A 27675-nucleotide genomic window follows, 5' to 3' on the forward strand; every position below is an offset into this window, starting at 1 on the left:
AGCATCAAATGAAAGAGGCAGAAAAAATGTGATTAACTAAAAATGTTTATCTGATTGATTACCCACCCAATGCAGGAACTAGCAAGGCCTTATTTCTGTCAATCTTTGTTGTCATCTGATTGGTTAAAACTACCTACAAAAACAAAATAAGAAAATTAGGTGAGTCTCTCCTAAAATTACCAATTAAATAGTTTTGTTATTTTAGTATTCTGAATATAACTAAAGACATGTAGATAATGAAAACTTCTGATAAATTTTTTTAATTTACCCATAAAAATGAGCAGTTATCTGAAAATGATTCCACTAAACATAAAACATTTTTCAACAGACAAGAACAAAGAAACTTACATTGTGAAAATGGAAGAATAAAAATGTAATAGATAATACATAAAAGTCTAAAGAGACCATGTGTAAAAACTTTATAACTGTGAGCATCAGAAAAATCACACTTTTGAAATTTTAATTTTGTATAAGTCAATAGAAACAATCAGATCAATAGTAACATCAGGAGTGGTAATAAACTCCTGAAACTATGCTAAGAGCTTTACTTCATTACCCTATCTAATATTTATTATTAGATGAATAACTATGAATGAATTATTTATTATTATTCTACTTTACCACATGAGAAATGAGAAGATTAGAAAGACTGAGTCTGTTCTTTACCACTGTTTTCTCTCTAAATGTATTTATTCAAAGGAATATGAATACCATAATAACTCAACATTTGCATTTTTAGGGAAGAGATATAGTAAGTACTACCATTTATGATGTTATGGGGAAAAAACTGAGGCAAATAATTATGAGATGACACCTAAAAACAGAGAGAAAGTACAATATAAGTGGAAGAACTGGGAAAAAATGAAACCAGGTAAACAGGCCAAATGATCCCAAATTAAAACTATGCTAGTCTAGTGATAACAGAGATAGGCACTGCTTCACTCAGATGGCCCTCAAAGCTAAAAATGCTAATTGTTTTGATTAAACAGTGGCTTTTAAAACAGATTCCACGTTTTTAAAGATAGTCATTTTTAAGTAGAGAATATGAAAGTGTTTAAGGCTGGCTCAATACAGTGAACACCTGGCACCTTCTCATCCAAAATCTCTAGAAACAGTTATGTTAAATAGTCTCCCAATATAGACCTTCCCACCAGAAATAAGACACATACTATTGCAAGTAAAAAGTGATAAAGAACTTCTGCGAAAAGTAATGAGAAAAGGTACCTAATCTGAAAAGTTATCAGTTCCACAAGAAAACCAAGAAAGAAAAAGGTGGTTTGGCTGTTCCCACTGCAGTGGTAACACCCTCAAATTTTTTGTTTTAGGAGAAGTCAGTGATCCATCTAGATTCCAATTAGGCACCACCTGGATGACATGACTTCCTTCTAGTTCCTCTCCCTTTAAGTGCTATAGCGGCTTCCCCAAGCATCTCACCTCACACTAGCCATCTCAGAACAAGGTAAGCAGGAATTTAAACTGGGAATTAACTGAAATATATGACTAATGGCATCACAGCATGCTGAATAATACCATTACTGTACATACAGCCACAACTGGAGTCCCCAACAGGCTGAATAATACCCTTTACAGGACATACTACCAAGGACTTAAGCTCTAACAACCGGAATATTTACTCACACTTTTTGGTTAGAGGTGCACTCCAATTCTGCCGCCATTAGCCTCATATAGATTTTTAAATTAAAACAGAAATTCAGTTCTTTAGTAGCATTAGCCATATTTCAAGTGCTCAACAGCCATGCAACTACTGTATTAAACTGAGCATTTTAATCTTTACAGAAAGTTCTATCTCAGCACTCATTTAGAGTGTAGAGGCTTCCACTGCTTTTTGAAGGTTCACATTAATGCCACTTTGCTTTTATGAAAAGACCCAGTCTCAGATTTGCTAACTGAAGGAGATCCATAGAGGACTTCTGCTTTTATGAAAAAAGGTGAAAAGCAAAAATAGCATTCAGCATTTGTTTTGCAGTGAGCTGTTACAGACGCAGGGTGCAACCTGAGCAGTGAGATGGGTACTGCCAGCTCCCTTCCTGGGAGCTACACCCAGCTTCTCAGCAGCAAGCCACCATAAGCTTTGAGCTGTATCTGTGAGCATCTGTGCTATATCTTGATTTATTTTGTGCATGTGTTAGCAAGATGTGTCCTAAGATATCAGAACAGCCTAAAAGAGGTTGCTTTTTGGATATGCGAAATCTAAAAAATGTTTCCATATAAATTAATGGTGATTGCTTCTTTGCTTTATGCCATGTTGGCATACAAAAGGTTTCACTGCAACACTCTACTTTCAGACAGCTGGGGAAACCTGTATTTAGTTTTTCTGTTACATTCTTTTTTCTATTGATATACAATACTGTATTGGTTTCAAGTATACATGCAGTGTTTCAATAGCTTTCTACATTATTAAATTCCCACCCCAACTAGTGCAGTTACTATCTGTCAACATAGAAAGATATTGCAATACTATTGACTATAATCTCTATGCGGTACTTTCACTCCCATGACTAATTTTTATTATAATGGGATTTTGTGCCTCTTTATCCCTTACACATCCATAACATATTTTGAAGATAATGTAAATAGATGTACTTGCTTACCAATTGTTCAATAACCCAAAATTACAATTTGTACTGTCAGCAAATATTTATAAAACAATTACACTACTTCTGCAAAAATGTTGGGCTTACCACAATACAAATGTAAAGTACTGTATAGTTAGTACAAGCTCTTAAGGAATGAGTCTTTAAAATAGTGAAGTGACAATCAACTTGCAATTATGAGCTTCATTGTTTTAAAAATTCTTCCACTGCCCAAATGTCCTTTAATTGATGAGCTGGTAAACAAAATGTTGTATCAAGAAAATGCAAAATTATTCAGTCATAAAAAGAATATTGATATATACTACAACATGGATGAAAACATGCTAAGAAGCCACACATACAAGACCACATATTGTATGCTGTTATTTATATAAAATACCAGAGCAGACAAACCCATGGAGATACAAAGGAGACTAGTCATTATTAGGGACTGAAGGGAAGATGCAATAGGAAGTGATGGCTAATGGATAAGGGATTTATTTTTCTGGGGTGATGGAAATGTTCTAAATTAGATAGTAGTGATGGTTGTACAACTCAGAATAAACTAAAAACCACTGAATTGTTCACTTTAAAAAGGCAAATTTTACAGTATATCTCAATAAAGCTGTTAAAAAAAAAAAACCTTTCTGCTAATGAATAAATGTATCTCTAAAAGGACTCTCTCCATATTAGGTTGGCCAAGACTTAGGACTCAAAGTTCACTGAGATGTGGGAAAACAAGAATTGCCATTCATTGCTGTGGATAATATATTTTGGAACACGTTTTCTAAAGGGGATTTGATAATATATAAACAAAATGTTTAAAAATAGAGATATCCCTTTGGCTTAATACTTTCAGAAATAACTGGACAAACGGACAAAGAAACATACATAAAGTTGTTGATTGCAGTGTTTTAAGTGGTGAGAAACTGGAGCCAACTTTAAAGACAATCAATAGGAAGATAGTTAAAAAACTATGCTATAATCCTACAATGGAATACTGTGTAGTTGTCAAGGTGAGGTAGGCTTATAAAGTAGTATATAAGGAAAGATGTTCACAAGCTACTAAGTGAAAAACAAAAAACTGCTTTGTATATCAATAGGTATGATATGATCTCACTTTTAAAAAATGTGTATGTATGCATAGCATTAGTCTGCAAAAATATGTACAACATGAATAATCACCACTGGGTTATAGATAATTGCTTACTTTCTATATTATTACTTAGAAGTTTCCTTACAGCGAGCTCTATATCTTAAAATTATAAACTGTATCTTCTATCAAAAGTCATATATGCTCCTATACATGCTAACTGGGAAATTAAAAATCAAACAAAGAAGAATTTATAAGTAAGAGGGGAAAGTATGCCTTCAACCCCACAAAATCCTATCCCTGGAAGTAACCACTGTGAACGTTTTGGTCCTTCCAGATCTTTTTCTCCATATATATAAATATAAATGGACATACATCATTTTTATTTTTTCCAAAAGTGGGATCACACTAAATATACTGTCATGTAACTTGAATTTTTTCACTTAATCATATATTTGGATATATCTTTTTTCACATTAGTATGTTATATTTATACTGCTCTTTGTAAATATTACATAGTATTCCACATTATCGTTTAGATTACTTTGATTACTTTCTTAATCAGAAAAGGTGAAGCTGTTTCTACTAAGAATAAGCAAAACCCTAAGGAACTACACAACCCATTAGTCTTCAGTGCCCCCTATTGGGGATTCTGCACTGATAATAACAGAATGACAAATTACAAATTCATGAAAGATATTCAAAGACAGGACACTACAATTTTCAGCAAGTGGCAAAGAAACTCTAAAAACTCGAAAGATATATGTTTTGAAATAATTTTATCAAGGAGTTCTTTATTTACTTATGATGTGTTACAGCCACGTGACAAGGACCCTGTAACTAAGGTAAAGCCTAGAAAACCAAGTTAAGTAGTTTGACCGTTTCCCATTTCCTCCCAGACAAGAGTGTATATTTGTATGAGTGGTAGGATCGGGTTGCAGAGTGGGAAGTGACTGCAAACAGAAAGTAAAGTTTTTACCTCACTCCTTTTTATCTGTTCACTTCTCAACTTATCTTTACCTCTCTTGACATTTCAAATCAAGAAGAGTTGGGTCAACCCCAAACATCTAATTGCCTACACCATGTAATTTTTCTATCCTTCTGAACCTGTGATTATACACTATGTAAGAAGCAAAGACTCAGAGTGAGAAAAACCAGCGGTGTTGGAAGGGCTTACCTGGAAAAACATCAAGCGTACTTAGACAAATAAAACACTGCAATTACCAAAGGTGGGTTTCTTTACCAAAAAAAGTCCCTTTTAACAAGATGGCATCTTGGTTATGCTTGTTATTTTCCAGGACACTGAAACAGAATGCTTATGACTGGAATTTTTTATAAAAACCAAAACAAAACAAAACTATATTCAAAACCATATGTTAGTATCACTTAGGCAAGTTCTATTTTGTTATTTCTATACAAGCTTGACTTGAGTATGAAATTCTCTTGACTAGTAATACTTACAGCTAATCTGTGATTATTTGCAAGGCTGATCATTTGCTGGGCAAAGCCATTTAGTAATCGAGTTCGAAGGGACAGGTCATCTAGGTCATGACGAAAAGGAAAAGCAATACTGTCCACTACCACTAATCGAACCTAAATAAGAAGAGAAAATGATACTGGGTTTGAAATTAAAATTACGTTTTTAAAATGGCATTCCAAAAGCATGGTCCATTGCGAACAAAACAAAATTAAAATCCAGGGGGTTCTAGACTGTGCAAAGGCTTTATTTTGGAGACTGTAAATCTGTTCAACTAATGCTTTCTGCACTTCTCACCAAAAATTAAAATGTACTCTGGTTTGATAATTTATCAACTTAAAAAAGTAATTCAATGTAAAGAAAAAGGAGCAATTATAATTTTCTTATAATCTGTCACAAAGTCTTTACAGAGATATATTAACACTGATAAAAAATACTTTGGAAGTCTTAGTAAAACAAGTTTCTCAAATATGTCAATTTTATTTTTAGTGTTCTTTTTATGTTAAAAAAGAAAACTCTTCAAATAGCAAAATACCTTCTTCCAGAACTTAATATTCATATATTTTTTCTCCTGTAAATTTTGTGGGTTTTTCTCTTTTTATATTTTTATAACTGAAAAAATTGATACATAATAGATATCAATATTTGATATACAATATTATATTGGTTTTAGTTTTTCTCCTGAATTTTAGATATACTATAGGATAACCAAGCATTACAGAATTCAGCATGAGGCAGGTTTCTCTTGAATTCCAATTAAGAGGCTTACTTACAAACATTTCCATGACAGTTTCGTTTCAAACATAATCAAAGTAATTGCCCCTACAGTGAAGTTATAGTAGTATCAGTTAACCCTTGACAATGTGGGGATTAGGGGCAGTGGCCCCCGCCTGACCCCTGCAGCAGAAAAACTACATATAACTTTTGATTCCCCAAATACTTCACTACCAATAGCCTACTGTCGACCAAAGTCTTACCTGTAACATAAAGTCAGTTAACACATTTGTATATGTTATGTATTACAAACTGTATTCTTACAATAGAGTAAGACAGAGAAAAGAAATATTAAGAAAATCATAAGGAAGAGAAAATACATTTTCAGTACCATATAGTATTTATTGAAAAAAATCCACAATTGTATATAAACCTAAGATCCAAGAACAGAATCTGGAAACTAATCCAAATATTAACAAACAAAAAACTATAAAATCATGTATTTTTCTATCTAATAAAGGATCAGACTACAGAGGATTTTTGAAGCAATGTCTAAATAAGCAATTTCATACCTTTTATTCAGAGTATTCATTCCTCCATTCAGTAAATATTTATTGACATCTACTATATGCTAGTCACTGCTCCAGGCATTGGGGAACCAGAGACAGGGTCCATACTCTCTTGAAGTTCACATACTAATGGAGTGAGGGACAATTAACGTTTAAGCAAATATATGAATAAGATAATTTCTGGTAATTATAAGAGCCACAAAGAAACTAAAACTGGGTGAAGTGATAAGTAGGTAATGGAGAGGGAGAGGCTAACAGACTAAACGTGAGGGAAGGCATCAATGAGGAGGCAGGCAACAGAACTGAGTCCTGGATAAGTACCTCTAGGACAGAAAGACACCTATGTATAAGGAACAGGAAGGGCAAAGATGCTAGAACACAAGTTTGGCATGATTAAGGGTAAAAAAAGAAAAAAATAGTGAGGGGAGTGGTAGGGAATTATACAAGAAAGGTACAGTGCTGTGCTGAAGCCAAATCCTACGTGCTCTTGAGCCAAGTGCTAATTTTTTTGAAATTTCATGAATCAATCATTAAATATGGACATTAGTAAAAACTGAACTAAATGAATTCATGAAAATTATATTAAAATACAGACAATAAGCAAAATAGATCATAAAGTGAAAACCCAATCCCTCCAAATTATTGTACATTTTACTATTATCTACACTGTTAATGTTTTTCACATGCATTTTATGTTTGCAGTAGAAATATTGCATAACGATTTGCTACTGTATATTATTTCTTCTCTACTCTATGTTCAAGGACATCGCATCGGTAGATTGAAATCAGCCATGATGGGAGTATGTTCTACATGGAAATCAACAAAAAAACCCATCTACAGATCAGGACTTGATTTGTTTTGTTGATTGCCTAGACTTTTAATAAAGTGGTGGAAAAAAAAGTCATAATCAGATTGACCTTAAAAATGTGTTGGATCTGTACACATTACATTGTGAAGCACACAAAAAATTGAGGATATATTCTTCTATTAGAAAACTAATAAACCAGGGATGATCATTAACTCAAACCAACAGAAAATTGCTCCAAGGAAAACACCATATAATTGCAAGTTTTGGTCTCTGGGTATTTGCAAGGAGCCCCAAACACCGAGGGAATCCAAAAGCTCTGTTCATGTTGGAGAAACTACATAGCTTAACGTGCAGTGGACAAGAAGAATGGAAATAGCCTATTTTTCCTCTACACAGTCCAGATTTTACTGGAAGCGGTTTAACTACATAGATCTGGATCTTTCTGCTAAGTAGTAACTATTCACACTGACACCTTTTCCCCCAAGCTTAGGGAGGAAGTTCCTGGATATACTCTGGTGAGATTCTTTGGTCTCTCAAAAGGGAGGGCCTACTGAATAATGGAAAGCCAATCATGTACAGTCCAAGTATCCAACAATGATGAAAGGATAAACAAACTGTGGTATATGCATACAGTGCAGTATCACTCAGCCATTAAAAGGAATGACATACCAACACGTGCTACAAAGCAGCTGAACTCTGAACACAAATGCTAGGTGAAAAAGCACCAGAACTCATGCATGAACAATGCTTATCTAACACATGTATTTTCTCCACAAAGAACATCATAGCTGCCTTGTGCTTAGGAACAACATACAGTACTTCAGAAATCACCACCAAAAAGCCCCAGCTGAAACAAGAAGGTAGAGAATCCTCATGTTCAACCTCAACTGGGAACATGTGTGTTGGGAGACAAACTTCTCACTCTACACCTGCCCACTACTGTGCAATAAACTGTGTCCCCACAAAATTTGTATGTTGAAGTTCTAACCCCCAATGCAACTGTATTTGGAAATAGGACCTCGAAGTAAGCAATGAGGGTCAAAAGAGGACCTGACCTGACATAAGTGTTCTTAAAAGAAGAGGCTCTACAGAGAGTTTGCTCCCTCTTGCTCTGCCATGTGAGGACACTGCAAAGAAGGTGACTTTCTATAAACCAGTAATACAGCCCTTTCCAGAAATGGAATCAGTTAGAATCTTAATCTTGGACTTCTATCCTCTGGACTGTGAAAAATAAACTATTGTTGTTAAAACCAGACAGTTTATGATATATATATATATATATATATATATATATATATATATTTAATTTTGGTATCATTAATGTACAATTACATGAAGAACATTATGTTTACTAGGCTCCCCCTTTCACCAAGTCCACCCCACAAACCCCATTACAGTCACTGTCCATCAGCATAGTAAGATGCTACAGAATCGCTACTCATCTTCTCTGTTTTACAGCCCTCCCCATGCCTCCACACACACATTACACATGCTAATCGTAATGCCCCCGTCCTTATACCTCCCTTCCCACCCATCCTCCTCAGTCCCTGTCCCTTTGGTAACTGTTTGTCCATTTTTGGGTTCTGTGATTGTGCTGCTGTTTTGTTCCTTCAGTTTTTCTTTGTTCTTATACTCCACATATGAGTGAAATCATTTGGTACTTGTCTCTCTCTGCCTGGCTTATTTCAGTGAGCATAATATCCTCTAGCTCCATCGATGTTGTTGCAAATGGTAGGATTTGTTTTCTTCTTATAGCTAAATAATATTCCATTGTGTATATGTACCACCTCTTCTTTATCCATTCATCTATTGATGGACACTTAGGTTGTTTCCATTTCTTGGCTATTGTAAATAGTGCTGCGATAAACATAGGGGTGCATCTGTCTTTTTCAAACTGGGCTGCTGCATTCTCAGGGTAAATTCCTAGAAGTGGAATTCTTGGGTCAAATGGTATTTCTATTTTGAGCATTTTGAGGAATCTCCACACTGCTTTCCACAATGGTTAAACTAATTAACATTCCCACCAGCAGTGTAGGAGGGTTCCCATTTCTCCAGAACCTTGCCAACATTTGTTGTTGTTTGTCTTTTGGATGGTAGCAATCCTCACCGGTGTGAGGTGATATCCCATTGCCGTTTTAATTTGCTTTTCTCTGATGATTAGCGATGTGGAGCATCTATTCATGTGTCTGTTGGCCATCTGAATTTCTTCTTTAGAGAACTGTCTATTCAGCTCCTCTGCCCATTTTTTAATTGAATCATTTGGTTTTTGTTTGTTGAAGTGCGTGAGCTCTTTATATATTTTGGATGTCAGCCCTTTATTGGATCTGTCATTTATGAATATACATACTGTAGGATACCTTTTTGTTCTATTGATGGTGTCCCTTGCTGTACAGAAGCTTTTCAGCTTGATATATTCCCACTTGTTCATTTTTGCTTTTGTTTCCCTTGCCCAGGGAGATATGTTCATGAAGAAGTCACTCATGGTTATGTCTAAGAGACTTTTGCCTATATTTTTTTCTAGGAGTTTTATGGTTTCATGACTTATGTTCAAGTCTTTGATCCATTTTGAATTTACTTTTGTGTATGGGGTTAGACAGTGATCCAGTTTCATTCTCTTACATGTATCTTTCCAGTTTTGCCAGCACCATCTGCTGAAGAGACTGTCATTTCCCCATTGTATGTCCATGGCTCCTTTATCGAATATTAATTGACCATATATGTTTGGGTTCATGTTGGGAGTCTCTACTCTGTTTCACTGGTCTGTGGCTCTGTTCTTGTGCCAGTACCAAATTGTCTTGATTACTGTGGCTTTATAGTAGAGCTCAAAGTTGGGGAGCGAGATCCCCCTACTTTATTCTTCCTTCTCTGGATTGCTTTGGCCATTCAGGGTCTTTTCTGGTTCCATATGAATTTTAGAACTATTTGTTCCAGTTCGTTGAAGAATGCTGTTGGTAATTTGATAGGGATTGCATCGAATCTGTATACTGCTTTGAGCAGGATGGCCATTTTGACAATATTAATTCTTCCTAGCCAGGAGCATGGGATGAGTTTCCATTTGTTAGTGTCCTCTTTAATTTCTTTTAAGAGTGTCTTATAGTTTTCAGGGTATAGCTCTTTCACTTCCTTGGTTAGGTTTATTCCTGGGTATTTTACTCTTTTTGATGCTATTGTGAATGGAATTGTTTTCCTGATTTCTCTTTCTATTAGTTCATTGTTAGTGTATAGGAAAGCCACAGATTTCTGTGTGTTAATTTTGTATCGTGCAACTTTGCTGAATTCAGATATCAGTTCTAGTAGTGTTGGAGTGGAATGTTTAGGGTTTTTTATGTACAATAGCATGTCATCTGCAAATAGTGACACTTTACCTTCTTCTTTACCTATCTGGATTCCTTGTATTTCTTTGTTTTGTCTAATTGCCATGGCTAGGACCTCCAGTACTAGGTTAAATAACAGTGGGGAGAGTGGGCATCCCTATCTTGTTCCCGATCTGAGGAAAAACTTTCAGCATCTCACTATTCAGTATGATGTTGGCTGTGGGTTTATCATAATGGCCTTTATTATGTTGAGGTACTTGCCCTCTATAACCATTTTGTTGAGAGTTTTTATCATGAATGGATGTTGAATTTTGTTGAATGCTTTTTCCAGCATCAATGTAGATGATCATGTGGTTTTTGTCCTATCTTTTATTTATGTGGTGGATGATGTTGATGGATTTTCAAATGTTGTACCATCCTTGCATCCCTGGGATGAATCCCACTTGGTCATGGTGTATGATCCTTTTGATGTATTTTTGAATTCAGTTTGCTAATATTTTGTTGAGTATTTTTGCATCTACATTCATGAGGGATACTGGTCTGAAATTTTTTTTGGTGGGGTCTTTGCCTGGTTTTGGTATTAGGGTGATGTTGGCTTCACAGAATGAGTTTGGATGTATTCTCTCCTCTTCTATTTTTTGGAAAACTTTAAGGAGAATGGGTACTATGTCTTCTGTATATGTCTGATAAAATTCCGAGGTAAATCCATCTGGCCCCGGGGGTTTTGGTCTTGGGTAGTTTTTTGATAACCGCTTCAATTTTGTTGCTGGTAATGGGTCTGCTTAGATTTTCTGTTTCTTCCTTGGTCAGTTTTGGAAGGTTGTATTTTTCTAGGAAGTTGTCCATTTCTTCTAGGTTTTCCAGCTTGTTTGCATATAGGTTTTCATAGTATTCTCTAATAATTCTTTGTATTTCTGTGGGGTCCGTCATGATTTTTCCTTTCTCGATTCTGATTCTGTTGATGTGTGTTCATTCTCTTTTTCTCTTAATCAGTCTGGCTAGAGGCTTATCTATTTTGTTTATTTTCTCAAAGAACCAGCTCTTGGTTTCATTGATTTTTTTTTCTATTGTTTTATTCTTCTCAATATTATTTATTTCTTCTCTGATCTTTATTATGTCCCTCCTTCTGCTGACTTTAGACCTCATTTGTTCTTCTTTTTCCAATTCACATAATTGTGATGTTAGACTATACATTTGGGATTGTTCTTCCTTCTTTAAATATGCCTGGATTGCTATATACTTTCCTCTTAAGACTGCTTTCGCTGTTTCCCACAGAAGGTTGGGCTGTGTGTTGTTATTTGTTTCCATATATTGCTTGATCTCTATTTTAATTTCGTCATTGATCCACTGATTATTTAGGAGCATGTTGTTAAGCCTCCATGTGTTTGTGAGTCTTTTTGCTTTCTTTGTACAATTTATTTCTAGTTTTATACCTCTGGGGTCTGAAAAGTTGGTTGGTAGAATTTCAATCTTTTTGAATTTACTGAGGCTCTTTTTGTGGCCCAGTATGTGGTCTATTCTGGAGAATGTTCCATGTGCACTTGAGAAGAATGTGTATCCTGTTGCTTTTGGATGCAGAGTTCTATATATGTCTATTAGGTACATCTGTTCTAGTGTGTTGTTCAGTGGCTCCGTGTCCTTACTTATTTCCTGTCTGGTGGATCTGTCCTTTGGAGTGAGTGGTGTGTTGAAGTCTCCTAAAATGAGTGCATTGCATTCTATTTCCTCCTTTAATTCTGTTAGTATACTTTGTTTCACATATGCTGGTTCACCTGTGTTGGTTGCATATATATTTATAATGGTTATATCCTCTTTTTGGACTGACCCCCTTATCATTGTAATGTCCATCTTTATCTCTTGTTACTTGTGGGGGCCCGGCCTACAGCCGAGGCTGAGCCCCACTCTAGCTGGACAACGCCCTAAAGATGGCGCCTGCTTCCTAGACACCACCCTTCCTGGCCCTACAGCTCAGCGCATAAGGAAGTCTCCATGATTGCCTTGTCCCCATTTCCGTGCTCGTGCTCATAGCATGCTTTTCACATGCTTCAAATAAGACTGAACCTGGTGTGTGATCAGTCAGCTGATTGGTTCGGATATGCTATATAAGCTGCTGCCCTGGAGGAAGTGGTTGTTGTTGTTTTTGCTTTTGCCTTTCGCTAGACGGATGCTCGGACGCCCATAATAAAGATTCCTCACGAACCAGGCCTTCGGTGATCGTTCTCCTGCCGTCGCCCTAGATGGCGGGACGCGATAGCTGGTGCCGAAACCCAGGACGAAAACCTGGCATCCGAGGACGGAGTGGAACTTCTCACCCTGCGGCGATCCAAGTGGACACCCTTTGGAAGAGTTACATGAGTGACTGACATTTTGGAGAGTGGTGAGTATGGTCAGGGACAAAGTGAAAGCAACATCAGGTCGTGCAAATGCAAGCAATTGTGGTGTGTGTGTTTAGCCTTTGTGTTCCTTGTCTTGTTCTGTCTTAGTCTGTATATGTTTCTGCGTTTCCTCACGAAAGAATAAGAGCGCTGTGGAAAGTTTGCAGGTAAAGCGACGTAGACTAAAGTTCGCGGGAAGCGACGAAAACCAGTTAGCGAGGTCTCTCAGGCTGTAAGGAGACTCAATTCAGGGGTACGAGCGCGGGCGCACGTAGCCTCAACTTAGAATAGAGTCAACCTCCTTTCCTCCGCACTATGGGTTATGCAGGTGGAAGAACCACTCCGGGCACTCCTAGGGGCTAATGGAGAGGGGGGGGAAGTCCTGGAAGATGTCCAGGAGGAAAGATCCTCCGCTAGGACCTCAGAGAGGGGGTCCGAGTGAGGAGGATCTACAGATGAGGAAGGGGAGCTATCGGGGGAGGAATTAGAAAAGCATATAAGGAGACTTAGAATTGCCCGGAGGAAGGAACGCCCTATCCCCCGCAGTTATCCCTCCCTAACGCCGCTAAGGCAACAGAAAGAGGAAGAGGAGTCGGAGGACACTCCCCTCTCAACAACCCTGAAACCGTCCTTGAAAATGGTGCCGTCAGCCCCCGCTTCTTCCTCCGGACTAGAAAGATGGGGGTGGAGGGAGTGGCTGAGAGAACAAGGAAGTGCCGCTTTCCCTGTATTTGAAGACCCTAATACACAACAGAGGTATCATCAAGCCCTAGATTTCAAGGTCATTAAAAGTCTGAACGAAGCATCCACAACGTATGGCCCCCAGGCAGCTTTCACTGTTTCTTTAGTGGAGTCAGTAGCTTCTCTTAATCTGACGCCGGATGATTGGGCCAATGTAGCAAGAGCAGCCCTCTGTGGAGGTCAGTACCTGACATTTAAGACAGCCTGGCAAGAATTTTCACAGGACACGGCTCGGCGTAATGCCGCAGCAGGTAATCATCAATGGAACATAGACATGTTGATGGGCATGGGTCCATATTTGGGTCAAAAGAATCAGGTAGGATTCCCCCCAGCAGTATATATGCAAATAGCCGCAGCAGCAGTGAGGGCCTGGAAGACGCTGCAAGGCACAGGTGACCTACAGGGTCAGCTGTCAAAGGTGTTACAAGGATCTAATGAGCCATATGCAGACTTTCTAGCCAGACTGATGCAAACAGCCGGTCGCATATTTGGTGATGTTGATACTGCTATGCCCCTTGTGAAGCAGCTGGCCTATGAACAGGCCAACAAATGGTGTAGGGAGGCCATAAGACCCTGGAAGAACAAAGATCTGAGTACTTATATTAAGGTTTGTAGGGACATTAATGACAGCGTGGTGCAAGGACAGGTTATGGCTGCAGCCATAACTCGGGGATTGAGAGATGCTCATGGCAGGTCAACCCCTCCTGGAGCCTGTTTCTACTGCAAACAAATGGGTCATTTGCTGAAAAGACAGGGCTACCCCGGGACAGGTGGACTTGGGAAGAACTTGTCGGGTCGAGAAAAGCCCATTCCTTTGTCTGAAGTGGAGGCTTTTACATGACCTTAGGGCTGTAAATAAGCAGATGGTGCTTATGGGCTCAATACAACTGGGTTTGCCACTGCCCATGGCCCTGCCTAAGGCATCTATCATTATATGGATGACATCCTTTTGTGTCATGAGAGCAGCAGGGAGCTAGAGACAACCCTCAGGGTCAGGGTATGGTGGAACACACCCACCTCACCCTCAAGAATGCCTTATATAAACAAAAAGGGGGAATAGGAGAAGACTTTAGATCCCCCAGAGACAAATTAAACATCATATTATTCATTTTAAACTTTTTAACACTGGACAAAAATGGCCGCAGTGCAGCAGAGCGGCACGGCCAACAATCCAATCCAAAACACATGCCTAAAGTTTTGTGGAAGGATGTGTTGGAAGGAACATGGAAAGGCCCGGACCCAGTGATAATCTGGACCCGAGGCTCGGTTTGTGTTTTTCCACAGGACCAGCAGAACCCCGTTTGGGTGCCTGAACGTCTGATATGCAGAGTGGAAAACCCCGGAGCGGAGGTACAAGATGATCGCACTGCTTCTGCTCCTGCCGTGGATCCTACAGCAGGCGACGGCGGAGCTGAGCTGCAGCTGCAGCCACCGCCACGCTGACTATCACCATTCCTACGGCAGAGACGTTGAATGGTCTGTTCCAGGCCACTGCCTCGGCAATGACAACGCAGAACGTCATCAACGGCCATTTTAAGAATGGGATGGCCTTGGTCAACCAATGCATGAACCTTCTTCAAGAACAATTGGACCTCTTGGGGGAGGTTTTGTCTGTGGGCTGCATCCATTCTTATACGGGGGTGTATTACTGGTATTCCTTTTCATAATTATTCTAAAGCTGCCAACTTGTCCAGAAAGTTAGGCAAGCTTGACGAGCTCACCACTCAGCTACGGTTAGAAATTTTGAATGTTAGCTCCAAGAAGGTAGAGATGCTCTCCGTAGCTCAAATAGCTGAAGCTGTGTTAAACGCCACCAAAGCCTGGTCAGGTGTAGGTGTCATAGGAATATTGCTAATTGTGGGCCTCCTCCTGCTTGGGAGGAAAGTCTGATACAAAAACAGCAACGGGGAGAACGGAAGGTCCTGTTGCCGGCCATGGCAGCGCTAGAGGAAGGCATCTCCCCTAGAGTATGGCTTAATATGCTGGATCAGTAGTCAAGGACGGGTAAGATCGGGAGCTGCGCATATCAACCTAAGACAGGGCGCAGACCTAAGCTGTCTGTTGCCTGAGGACGGGTAAGAATGCCGCAGACTCCAGACGACCTAAGACAGGCATGATCCCGACAGCCCTTTAGTTATAAAACAATAAAGGGGGAGATGTGGGGGCCCGGCCTACGACCGAGGCTGAGCCCCACTCTAGCTGGACAATGCCCTAAAGATGGCGCCTGCTTCCTAGACACCACCCTTCCTGGCCCTACAGCTCAGCGCATAAGGAAGTCTCCATGATTGGCTTGTCCCCATTCCCGTGCTCGTGCTCGTAGCATGCTTTTCACATGCTTCCAATAAGACTGAACCTGGTGCGTGATCAGTCAGCTGATTGGTTGGGATATGCTATATAAGCTGCTGCCCTGGAGGAAGTGGTTGTTGTTGTTGTTTTTTGCTTTTGCCTTTCGCTAGATGGATGCTCGGACGCCCATAATAAAGATTCCTAACAAACCAGGCCTTCGGTGATCGTTCTCCTGCCGTCGCCCTAGATGGCGGGACGCGATAGTTACTTTCTTTGTTTTGAAGTCTACTTTGTCTGATACTAGTACTGCAACACCTGCCAACACCTGCTTTTTTCTCCTTGTTGTTTGCATGAAATCTCTTTTTCCATCCCTTGACTTTTAGTCTGTGCATGTCTTTGGGTTTGAGGTTAGTCTCTTGTAGGCAGCATATGGATGGGTCTTGCTTTTTTATCCATTCTATTACTCTGTGTCTTTTGATTGGTGCATTCAGTCCATTTACATTTAGGGTAATTATTGAAAGATATGTACTTATTGCCATCGCAGGCTTTAGATCTGTGGTTACCAAAGGTTCAAGGTTAGCTTCTTTAATATCTTCCTGTCTAACTTAACTCGGTTATTGAGCTATTATAAACACTGTCTGATGATTCTTCATTTCTCTCCCTTCTTATTCCTCCTCCTCCATTCTTTATATGTTGGGTGTTTTATTCTGTGCTGTTTTGTGTTTTCTTTGACTGCTTTTGTGGGTAGTTGATTTTATTTTTTGCCTTTAGTTAGTATTTGGTTGGTCTGCTTTCTTTGCTGTGATTTTATTTTCTCTGGTGACATCTATTTAGTCTTACGAGTGCTCCCAGCTAGAGCAGTCCCTCTAACATACCCTGTAGGGGTAGTTTGTGGGAGGCAAATTCCCTCAACTTTTGCTTGCCTGAGAATTGTTTAATCCCTCCTTCATATTTAAATGATAATCGTGCTGGACATAGTATTCTTGGTTCAAGGCCCTTCTGTTTCATTGCATTAAATATATCATGCCATTCTCTTCTGGCCTGTAAGGTTTCTGTTGAGAAGTCTGATGATACCCTGATGGATTTTCCTTTGTAGGTGACCTTTTTCTTCTCTCTAGCTGCCTTTAAAATTCTGCCCTTGTCCTTGAGCTCTGCCGTTTTAATTATTATATGTCTTGGTGTTGTCCTCTTTGGGTCCCTTCTGTTGGGGATTCTGTGTATTTCTATAGTCTGAGCGACTATTTCCTCCCCCAGTTTGGGGAAGTTTTCAGCAATTATTTCTTCAAATACACTTTCTATCCCTTTTCCTCTCTCTTCTTCTTCTGGTACCACTATAGTGCAGATATTGCTCCTTTTGGATTGGTCACACAGTTCTCTTAATGTTGTTTCAATTCTGGAGGTCCTTTTATCTCTCTCTGCGTCAGCTTCTATGTGTTCCTGTTCTCTGGTTTCTAATCCATCAATGGCCTCTTGCATCTCATCCATTCTGCTTTTAAATCCTTCCAGAGATTGTGTTATTTTTGTATTCTCCCTCCTTAGCTCTTGCATATTTCTCTGCGAGTCCATCAGCATGGTTATGACCTTACTTTTAAATTCTTTTTCAGGAAGATTGGTTAGGTCTATCACCCCAGATTCCTTTTCAGGGGAGACTGTCTGGGTTAACCTGGTCTGTATCAAATTCTTCTGCCTTTTCATGGCGATAGAGTTGTGGGTAGTTGGCACGTGTCAGCTGGGAGAACGTGCCCTCTTGCTAGTTTGTGGCCTTCCTCTCCTCGGAGAACAGCGACCTCTAGCAGCTTGTGCTGGGCAGCTGCGTGCAGATGGGGTCTCTGATTCTTGCCCGGCCACTGTGAAGGAAGCTCTGCGTGCAGTTGCTGTGGGCTCCTCTATGGCGAGGTCACATCGGAGCAGGAACGGGTGGGAGGCTGTTTATCTCCGTGAGGGGCCTCGGAGCTGCACTGCCCACCCAGGGGGGTTAGGGCGCCTGGAGTTCCCCGGGTTCCCAGCTGCTGGGCTGATTGTCCCGGGATGCCCCTGTCCAGCTATGGGGTCCCTGTCCCTTTAAGACTTTCAAAGGGCACTCGCTTTTCTTTGTCCCAGGGACACCGGCTGTGGGGACCCGCTCACAGATTTTACTGCCCCGTTTCCTCTAGTATCCAGCACCCCACGCACTGTGTGTCTGTGCTCCGGTGCAGATGGCTAGGGCTGGGTGTTTAGCAGTCCTGGGATCCCGCTCCAACTCCTCTCCTCCCGCTGGGAGCTGGGGTGAGGGGCGCTCACCGGGCCGCAGCTTGTGCCTTACCCCCTTCGCGAGGCACTGGGTTCTCGCAGTTGTAGATGTAGTCTGGCTGTTGTCCTGTATCTTCTGGTCTCTCTTTTCAGAATAGTTGTATTTGTTGTATTTTCAAAAATATATATGTTCTGTGGAGGAGATTTCCGCTGCTCTACTCATGCCACCGTCTTGGCTCCGCCCCGCTGTGGTATTTTTATTTATGCTGCCTGTGCTCCCTAATACATTCACAAATGACTGTGAAAACACTGTGATTACTGATTTGGGGATTACAAATAAATTTTAGCAAGTAGGTAAATTCACAGTTAAAGAATCTGCAAATAAAGAGAATCAACTGTAGTTAATGGTGATAGAGTGAAAAATTTCCCCCTAAGATCAGGAACAAGACAAGGATGCCTGCTTTTATCAATGTTGTTCAACAGCATACTAGAAGTTCCAGCCAAAGCAATTAGGCTAAAAAGGAAGAAAAAGTAGGCATCCAAACTTCAAAGTAAGATATAAAGTCATTATTCAAGAATAACACAATCTTATGTACAAGAAATCCTAAGGAATTCACAAGTAAACAACTAAAAAATTAGTAAACAAATTCAGCAAAGTTAAGGTATACAAGATCTACTTATAAAAATCAATTGTATTCTGGAGTAGGGGGGGTGGGGGCGGGGGGGTAGGGAGATGGTAGCATGAAAATTGAGGCAGAAACCTCCTTCCAAAATCATATAAAACATGAAAATACAGCAAATATAATGAATCCTGAAAAAGTGACCTGAAGAATGTAGAACAGACTGTGTACGTTTGGGGAAAAGAGAATACCTCATTAAAAACGTTAAGTGGCAAAACCATGATCAGGCAGGACCCAAGCCCTCCCTCCACACCAGCCCACAGGCCAAAGGAAGAGAAACAGCGGGGAGGGAGTAGAAGTCCAGGATCACCTAACACCCAGTCCTGGAGATCTGCTCTGGGAGCATAAACCCACATCACATGGTGCTCTGGAGATTACTGGGGATGCAAAGCAATGATGAGCAGCATACTCAGACAAACTGAGATTCCAGCTGCTTGTGGAGAAGAGTTACACACTACTGGCAACCCTGGGATAAAAGAAAGAAGGGCAGGTTGAAGGACTATCCAGCAGAGAGAGGGGTACTAAAGGGGCCAAGATTAACACAGCTCTCTGCTCAGGAGAAAATGCAGGCGGACAAAACAATCCTGGCACACTCAGCACAGCAGGTTGGGAACTCTCAGGAGCTTCAGATGCTACATCCCCCTGGCTGGCAACACCACCCCAAGACCCACCACTTTGGTATACAGCCTGCGGCTCTTTCCCCCTGGCAGGCTGTGTGTCCCTGTCCATGGTAGCTATAGGAGCACAGCACCTAAGATGCTCCCTGTCCACTTGGCACGCTGGACCTGGCAGTGGAGGCAGGCGTTGCAGGCGGGAAGGCAGGAAACCCTCCAGGCCAAGCTCTTTTCTCCCTGTATGTGCCGGTTCAGCTAGCCTGTGACCCCCACCACTGCTGCAGGTGCATGGCAGTGCCAGAGAGTAGAGCACTACTGTATGCCATCTACACAAAGTTATTAATCCACTGAAAACACTAAAAAAATGAAGCAGCAAAGGCATTTGGTCCAAACAATATTACAAGAACAAAACGCCAGATAGAGGAGTTACTGAAACTGAAATCACCAATGCTCTTGATGAAGATTTCAAAATAAAAGTCATAAACAAGCTCATGGACATACAGAAAAATAGTCAAATCTCAGTGAGGACTTCAACAAAGAGAGAGAAATATTTAAAAATACAGTATTTGATATGAAACATACAATGGAAGGATTTAAAAGTAGATTAGGTGAGGTAGAGGAGACGGTAAATGAAACAGAAATTAGAGAAGAAGAATACAAAAAAGTATTTGTATTATAGGGATACCAGAAGGAGAAGAGGGAGATAATGGAAAGAAAAATTCTTTTGTGGAAATAATTGTTGAAAACTTCCCCAATCTGGGAAGGAAATAGGCACTCACGTCATAGAAGTACAGAGATCTCCTATCACAAGGAACACTAGGAAGACAACATCAAGACATAGAATAATTATAATGGCAAAGATCAAGGACAAGGAGAGAGTATTGAAAGCAGCCAGAGACAGAGAAAAGATCACTTATAAAGGAAACGCCATCAGGCTATCAGCAGAAACCTTACAGGCCAGAAGGGAGTGGCATGATATCTTTAATGCAATGAAACGGAAGGGCCTCCAATCAGGAATATTCTACCTGGAAAGATTATCACTTACATTTGAAGCAGGGATTAAACAATCTCCAGATAAGCAAAAGTTGAAGGAATTCACCACTCACAAACTCTCTCTACAGTGCATCTTAGATGGACTGCTCTAGATGGAAGTGCTCATAAGGCTAAATAGCTGTCACCAGACAAAATAAACCACAGTAAATGAAGTACACTAATTAATAACTAAGCAAATACAAAATTAAACCAACTATTCACAAAGTTAGTCAAGGAATTTGGTACAAACACAAAGGGATACAAAAGAGTACAGAATATGACACCTAGCATGTAAAGGGTGGAGGAGGAAGGGGAGAAAAACAATAAAAAAAGAACCTTTACACTGTGTTTGAAATAGCAAAATCAGTGAGTTAAGACAGACTGTTAGAAGGTAAGGAAGCTGCCCTTGAACCTTTGGTAATCACAAATCTAAAGCCTACAATGGCAATAAGTACACATCTGTAGATGATCACCCTAAATGTAAATGGACTGAATGCACCAATCAAAAGACACAGAGTTACAGAATGTATAAAAAACAAGACCCATCTATGTGCTGCCTACAAGAAGCTCACTTTGAACCCAAAGACATACACAGACTAAAAGTGAAGGGATGGAAAAAGATATTTCATGCAAATAATAGGGAGAAAAGAGCAGGAGTAACAGTACTTATATCAGACCAAATAGATTTCAAAACAAAGAAAATAACAAGAGCCAAAGAAGGACATTACATAATGATAAAGGGGTCAGTCAAACAAGAGGATATAACCATTATAAATATCTATGTACCATTATAAGAGCACAAGCATATGTGAAACAAATACTAACAGAATTAAAGGGGGAAATAGAATGCAACGCACTCATCTTAGGAGACTTCAACACACCACTCACACCAAAAGACAGATCAACCAGACAAAAAATAAGTAAGGAGACAGAAGCACTGAAGAGATAGATCTAACAGAATCTACAGAAGACCCCACCCCAAAGCCCCACAATACACACTCTTCTCAAATGCACATGGAACATTTTCCAGAATAGATCACATATGAGGCCACAAAAAGAGCCTCAGTAAATTAAAAAAGATTGAAATTGTGCCAACTAGATTCTCAGACCACAAGGTATGAAATGGGAAATAGATTATGCAAAGAAAACAAAAAAGCCCACAAACACATGGAGGCTTAATAACATGCTCCTAAATGATCAATGGATCAATGACCAAATCAAAACAGAGATAAAGCAATATATGGAGACAAATGACAAGTCAGCCCAAAAACCTGTGGGAAGTAGCGAAGGCAGTTCTAGGAGGAAAGCATATAGCAATACAGGCTTACCTCAAGAAAGAAGAGCAAACCCCAAATGAGCAGTCTAAACTCACAATTAATGAAACTAGAAAAAGAAGAGCAAATGAAGCCCAAAGTCAGTAGGAGAAACATATTAAAGATCAGAGCAGAAATAAATAAAATTGAGAAGAATAAAATAATAGAAAGACTCAGTGAAACCAGGAGCTGGTTCTTTGAGAAAATAAACAAAGTAAATAAACCCCTAGCCAGACTTAATCAGGAAAAAAGAGAGTCTACACACATAAACAGAATCAGAAATGAGAAAGGAAAACAATTACTACGGACACCATAGAAATACAAAGAAATATGAGAGAATACTATGAAAAATTATGCCAACAAATTGGATAACCTAGAAGAAATGGGACAACTTTCTAGAAAAATACAACCTTCCAAGACTGACCCAGGAAGAAACAGATAATCTGAACAAACCAGTTACCAGCAATGAAATTGAACTGGTAATCAAAAAACTGCCTAAGAACATACCTGGCCAGATGGCTTCATGGCTGAATTTTATCAAACATTTGAAGAAGAGCTCATTCTCCTTAAAGTTTTCCAAAGGTAGAAGAGGAGGGAATACTTACAAACTCATTCTATGAGACCAGCATCAGCATCACTCAAATATGAAAACCAGGCAAAGACACCACAAAAAAAGAAAACTACAGACCAATATCCTTGATGAACATAGATGCAAAAATCCTCAAAAAATATTAGGAAACAGAATTCAAAAAAACATGATGTAAAAGCACACTGAAGGAACAAAAGAGCAGCAGACTCACAGGCTCCAAGAAAGGACTAGAGTTACCAAAGGGAAAGGGTTGGGGAGGGCGATGGGGATTAAGGGGCAGTATAATTAGCAATCACAATATAGGTACATCACAGAGAAGTCAAGCTGTGACTCTATAGCATCTTACTACACTGACAGTGACTGCAATGCGGGTGTGAGGACTTGATAATATGGGTGACTGTTGAAACCACAATGTTGTTCTTATGCAACCTTCATAAGATTGCATATCGATACTTTAATAAAAAAATACACTTTACTACTAAAAAATGTTAAACATCACCTGAGTGCAAGCCATTTTCAACAAGCTGTAATCTTTTTGCTGGTGCAGGGCTTTGCCTCAGTATTGATGGCTGCTGACTGATCAGGGTGGTGATGGCAAAAGGCTGGGATGGCTGTGGCAATAAGTAAGACAGCAATGAGGTGTGCTGCGTTGATGTACTCTTCCCTTCATGAACAACTTCTCTGTAGCATAAGATGCCGTTTGATCACCTTTCACCCACAGAACTTACTTCAAAATTGGAATCAATCCTCCTAAAACTTGCCATTGCTTTATCATGTATGTTTATATAATATTCTAAATAGTTTTTTGCTATTTCAACAATCTTCACCGCATCTTCTCCAAGAGTAGTAGATTCCATCTCAAGAAAACACTCTTTGCTCATCTGTAAGAAGCAACTCCTCACCCTTTGAGGTTTTATCATGAGATTTCAGCAATTCAAATATAATAATAATGAAAAAGTTTTAAATATTGCAAAAATTATCAAAAAGCGATACATAGAAATGAAATCAGAAAATGCTGTTGGAAAAATGGCACCAACCAACTTGCTGGACAGAGGGCTGCCACAAATGTTCAATTTGTAAAACACACGATTATTTTTGAAGTGCCATAAAAGGAGGCTACCTGTAGGAAGATACGCTATATTCATGGATTACAAGACTCAATATTGTTATAATCTACAGATTCACCATAATTTCTCTCAAAATTCCAACCACATTTTGCAGAAACAGACAAATCCATCAAATTCATAATGCAATTGAGAGGCCAGTGAATAACCACAACAACCTTGACAAAATTGAGAACTCAAGATGTCTCAATTTCAAAGCATACTATCAAGCACAGTAATCAAAACAATGTGATACTAGCATAAAAAGAGACACATACATCAATAGAACAGAGCCCAGAAATTAACCCACACTTCTACGGTTAACTAATGTTCAACAAGGACACCAAGTCCATTCAATGGGGAAAGAATAGTCTTTTCAACAAACAGTGCTAGGAAAGAAAGGAAGAGATTACTGAATTGGTTCATGCCAATGTACTATTTACATATTTTTCATGCTAATCAAACACCTCCAAAAATCCTTGATTAGTTATAGTTCAGGAGTCTGAGCCATACCTTTGAGTGTTCTGAAAGGAAGTCTGGAAGGAGATAAACTTGTGCCAGTAGCTCTATGTAGTCATGACAACGAAAATAGTAAATATGAGAAAGAATATTTTCAAGACTGAAATCCTCCAAAGCTTTGGGGTGCTCTGAAATAAATAACAAAATGGTCTTAGTTTTACCTGTTTTGATACACTAACGATTATAGGAAAATAATACCACTGAATAACAAAATACTTCAATGCGAATAAGAAAACTTCACTTCAATGGAATGATAATATTGCCTCAAATTATAAACTATTATTTCGTAATTCCTAACCTCTTATTTTCACCATCTCCACCATATCCTCACATACTAGACTATCTAGAAATTGTATGCATAAACAGGTAGAGTTTTCATGCCTTCCTTTTCCCATTTCTTGTTATTGGCCTCCACTGAATAGATGTAACATAATGGAATTTCTCTTGCTTTTTTCACAGACCTACAAATTAAGAGTTAAAAGAAAAAGAGTTCAAAAGAAGCTTCTTTTGAACATTTTTCCGCTTATACTAATTTTCCATTATACTAATGCTACAGTAAATTTGATGCTTAACTAGAAACAATAAAATAAAATTCCCTCCTTAGACTGCATTTTTAAAAATAACCAGTTTGCATATATTTCAGATGGAAGCCAGTTATAAATTATTGCACTTTAAAATGTACTTAAGGTTTATTAACATTAAGGAAAAAACCAAGAAATTATAGCAATGCCTACCACAAATATACATTTAAATGTTTACTTTAAGCAAAAAATAACAGCTTAGTCACACACCAATCATTAAAAACTTCATATCCAAATGCTACACCTACAATATTTACAGTTAGATTTTGAGACACTATTACAAATACACATTGTGACATGGGTGACTTGAAAGACTTTCAGTAGATATACTGATCATTAGTTAAAAAGGACACGTACTACTTCCATGAAAATAAAACTGTTCAGCTGATTACACTTAAAGGGAATACAGACATCCTACGAGAAGTGTTGTTTTTACAAACTTCTAAAGAGGATAAGGACCGCACATCCAAAAAATAAAATAATATAAAACAAAGCAAACACTCAAACTAGAAGCCATTCATTTCTCTAAATAATTGAAAGAGCAAGAACGTGAATACTATCTTAAAAAATTTTTTTAATTAAACATTTTATTTTCAACTTAACAAGTGCAAAAAAATTTCCCAAACACTTTAACAATACAATGAACATGGTCATACGGTCAATGACATACTCAGGGTCTCATAAGGTCAATCAGCTTAATGTTCCAAACATTTCCAGGCATGGTTTTTCCAAAGCTACTTCTGTTTTTTGGAAATGTTTTATAAATGCAAATATATTCCCCAAGGAATGCATACTAATGCAAGTCAATATAAACCGAATGCTGAATACACTGAATGCACCAAGACAACATTTCTTTATATTAAGGTGTCCAGCAACATTAGTTTACACTTGTCAGGCCAGAGCATGATAATGTGAAGTCTCACACTGAATTATGTACACTGTTTTGCCCCAGAGCTTTTGCAATAAGAAATGAGGGCCACAGTAATACTGCTCATGTGAAACTTTCATAAGATTGTGTATCTATGATACCTTAATTTTAAAAAAAGTGTGTGGGGGTGGTAGGGAAGAAATGTGGAGTGATACCTTATTTTTGTTTTAATTTGCATTTTCTAAAGACAAGTGATATTAAACATCCTTTCATATGTATTTTTCCCATGTATGTGATGAATATCTTTGATGAGAGTCATTCAGGTCTTTTGTCCATTTTTTAATTGGGCTGTTTGTTGATTCATTGATGGATTTTAAGGTTTCTTTGCATATTTTGCATACAAGTACAATATCAGACAGATTTTGTAAATATTTTCTGCGGTCTATGGATTGTCTTTTCATTGTCTTAACAGAGTCTTTCACAGAGCAGAAGTTATTAATTTTAATCAAATACAATTTATCCAAAAAGATTTTAAAAAATGCAATGAGAGCCATAAATGGGGAAGAAAAGGCCAGAGTATGTTGTGACATTTTATGCTTTGTAAAGAGAGGTACGACAGTTCAACAGCAGTACACTGCCTAGTCATTAAGCTTCACGTTCCAAATGGTCTCTCGCTGAGGCTACAGATGAGGACGAATGCAAATTACTTTTATTATACAGAAAAAGAGGATCACTTGCTAACTTACCCTCTCCCATATGTGTTCCTGCTATAAGCTGAAGGTGCTGAATGCAGGCAGTAGCAAGATCTACCACTCTGTCAACCATAAAACTTCCCTCTGTATCAATAAAAACTGCTTCACCTTCCACTCCTCCAAAACATTCTGGTATCTGCACATCTACAGCCAACTGCATACTGTCAAGAGAAAGAAGTCAAATGACCAAATTATTTTACCATGATCATCGATCATCGACGGCAGTAGTCTTCAAACTTCAGGTAACCACCCACTAGGTACCATTAAATGCAAATACACTTCCCAAGGCAACAGAGATGGCTGACCCTCTCTGGCTCCAAATAAATATTTCAATCAACTGATGCTGGGATTAGGGGGAAGGTGTGCCTATAAAGCCATGAGAAGGGATTTCTTAGTGTTTTAGGCCTCTGCAAATAGAACCCTTTCTTATTAAATGAAAATCTAATTTCAAACACTTGACTTTCAAATATATTCTCAGGAATTAATTATATAATAGAGTAGAAAACTGCCTGTATTTCCCATATGACCACATTACAATATTGGAAGAGAAACATTTGTTAATATCAAAATAACTGTATCAGTTTATCAGGATGGGGAACTGAAGTAACACAAAAGCTAAATTCACTTCACACACATACAGGATCAAGAGCACACAAAATGCCTTTTTTGGCTTCCTGACTATAGACCCACAGCACAATACTCTCTTACATAAAGTTTTATTAAGCCCACCCATCTGGGGAACATTTTATTTTACCATAGTTGTGTCTTTCCAACACCTGGTACACCACAAATTTCTGTTGTTTTGGTTAAGGGTACTCCACCCCCAAGAATATTATCTAGTGCTGAACAGAAGGTAATTATGAAGCTCTGGGTATGCTCCTGCTCAAGAAGTTCCAGTGCTGTACACTTCTTGCCTGACTCAGCCGAACCAGCATATCTTGGTTTCTTTGTGACACATTCTCTTCTTATTATTTGCAGTGTCTCTAAGGCTTCCTCTTTAGATATACCAACTTCTGAGGGTACAATAAGAAAAAAGGGGAAAAACCCTGGTTTTAGAGATTTAAAACAGTCTAACATGCTATTGGGTTGTCTTCATTAATTTTATTTTTGAGGTAACAAGACTGATGCCAAGAGCAGAGAAACATAAAAATGTAACATTCCATTACCTGTTTAATCTTTCAAGTAAAAAAAGGCATTTATCTCTGTTTTCTTAGTCTTTACATACTTACAAGTTTTATTACATCAGAAACCTAAACTTCTAAAGCATTCCAGGGTACCTGTAAGAGCATCTCAGGAAAGAGAAATAAAAATTTAATAGTCAGTCCTTTTACTATTCCTTTTGGACATATGAAGCCATAATTATTTTGCCTTCATAAGGTATACAAACCATTTTTCAGAAGAGAAAGAAAACAGCCCCTTTAAC

General features: G+C 38.8%; 1 protein-coding gene and 1 pseudogene across 10 annotated transcripts in view; one reads left to right on the plus strand and one right to left on the minus strand.

The window, feature by feature from the left end:
- The window catches only part of LOC140849100 (DNA ligase 3-like), an 854661-nt pseudogene that overhangs the window by 113928 nt on the left and 713058 nt on the right, over positions 1 to 27675 (plus strand).
- Positions 1 to 27675, minus strand: part of LOC140849101 (DNA repair protein RAD51 homolog 3) — a 76209-nt gene that overhangs the window by 46551 nt on the left and 1983 nt on the right. For 9 of the 10 annotated variants that reach the window (XR_012130661.1, XM_073235366.1, XM_073235367.1 and 6 more), the window contains exons 2-6: positions 27007 to 27265; positions 26247 to 26413; positions 24046 to 24179; positions 5149 to 5280; positions 67 to 133 (exon numbers count right to left, since the gene is read on the minus strand). Coding sequence is in view for 9 of the 10 variants with exons in the window: in XM_073235366.1 (XP_073091467.1) it covers positions 67 to 133; positions 5149 to 5280; positions 24046 to 24179; positions 26247 to 26413; positions 27007 to 27265 (759 nt within the window). In the remaining variant the exon portion in view is untranslated. The remainder of the gene's footprint in view (positions 1 to 66; positions 134 to 5148; positions 5281 to 24045; positions 24180 to 26246; positions 26414 to 27006; positions 27266 to 27675) is intronic. The other variant, XM_073235365.1, reaches the window with a different exon arrangement.

Source organism: Manis javanica, chromosome 4, assembly GCF_040802235.1.
Source record: "Manis javanica isolate MJ-LG chromosome 4, MJ_LKY, whole genome shotgun sequence".
Classification (NCBI taxonomy): domain Eukaryota; kingdom Metazoa; phylum Chordata; class Mammalia; order Pholidota; family Manidae; genus Manis; species Manis javanica.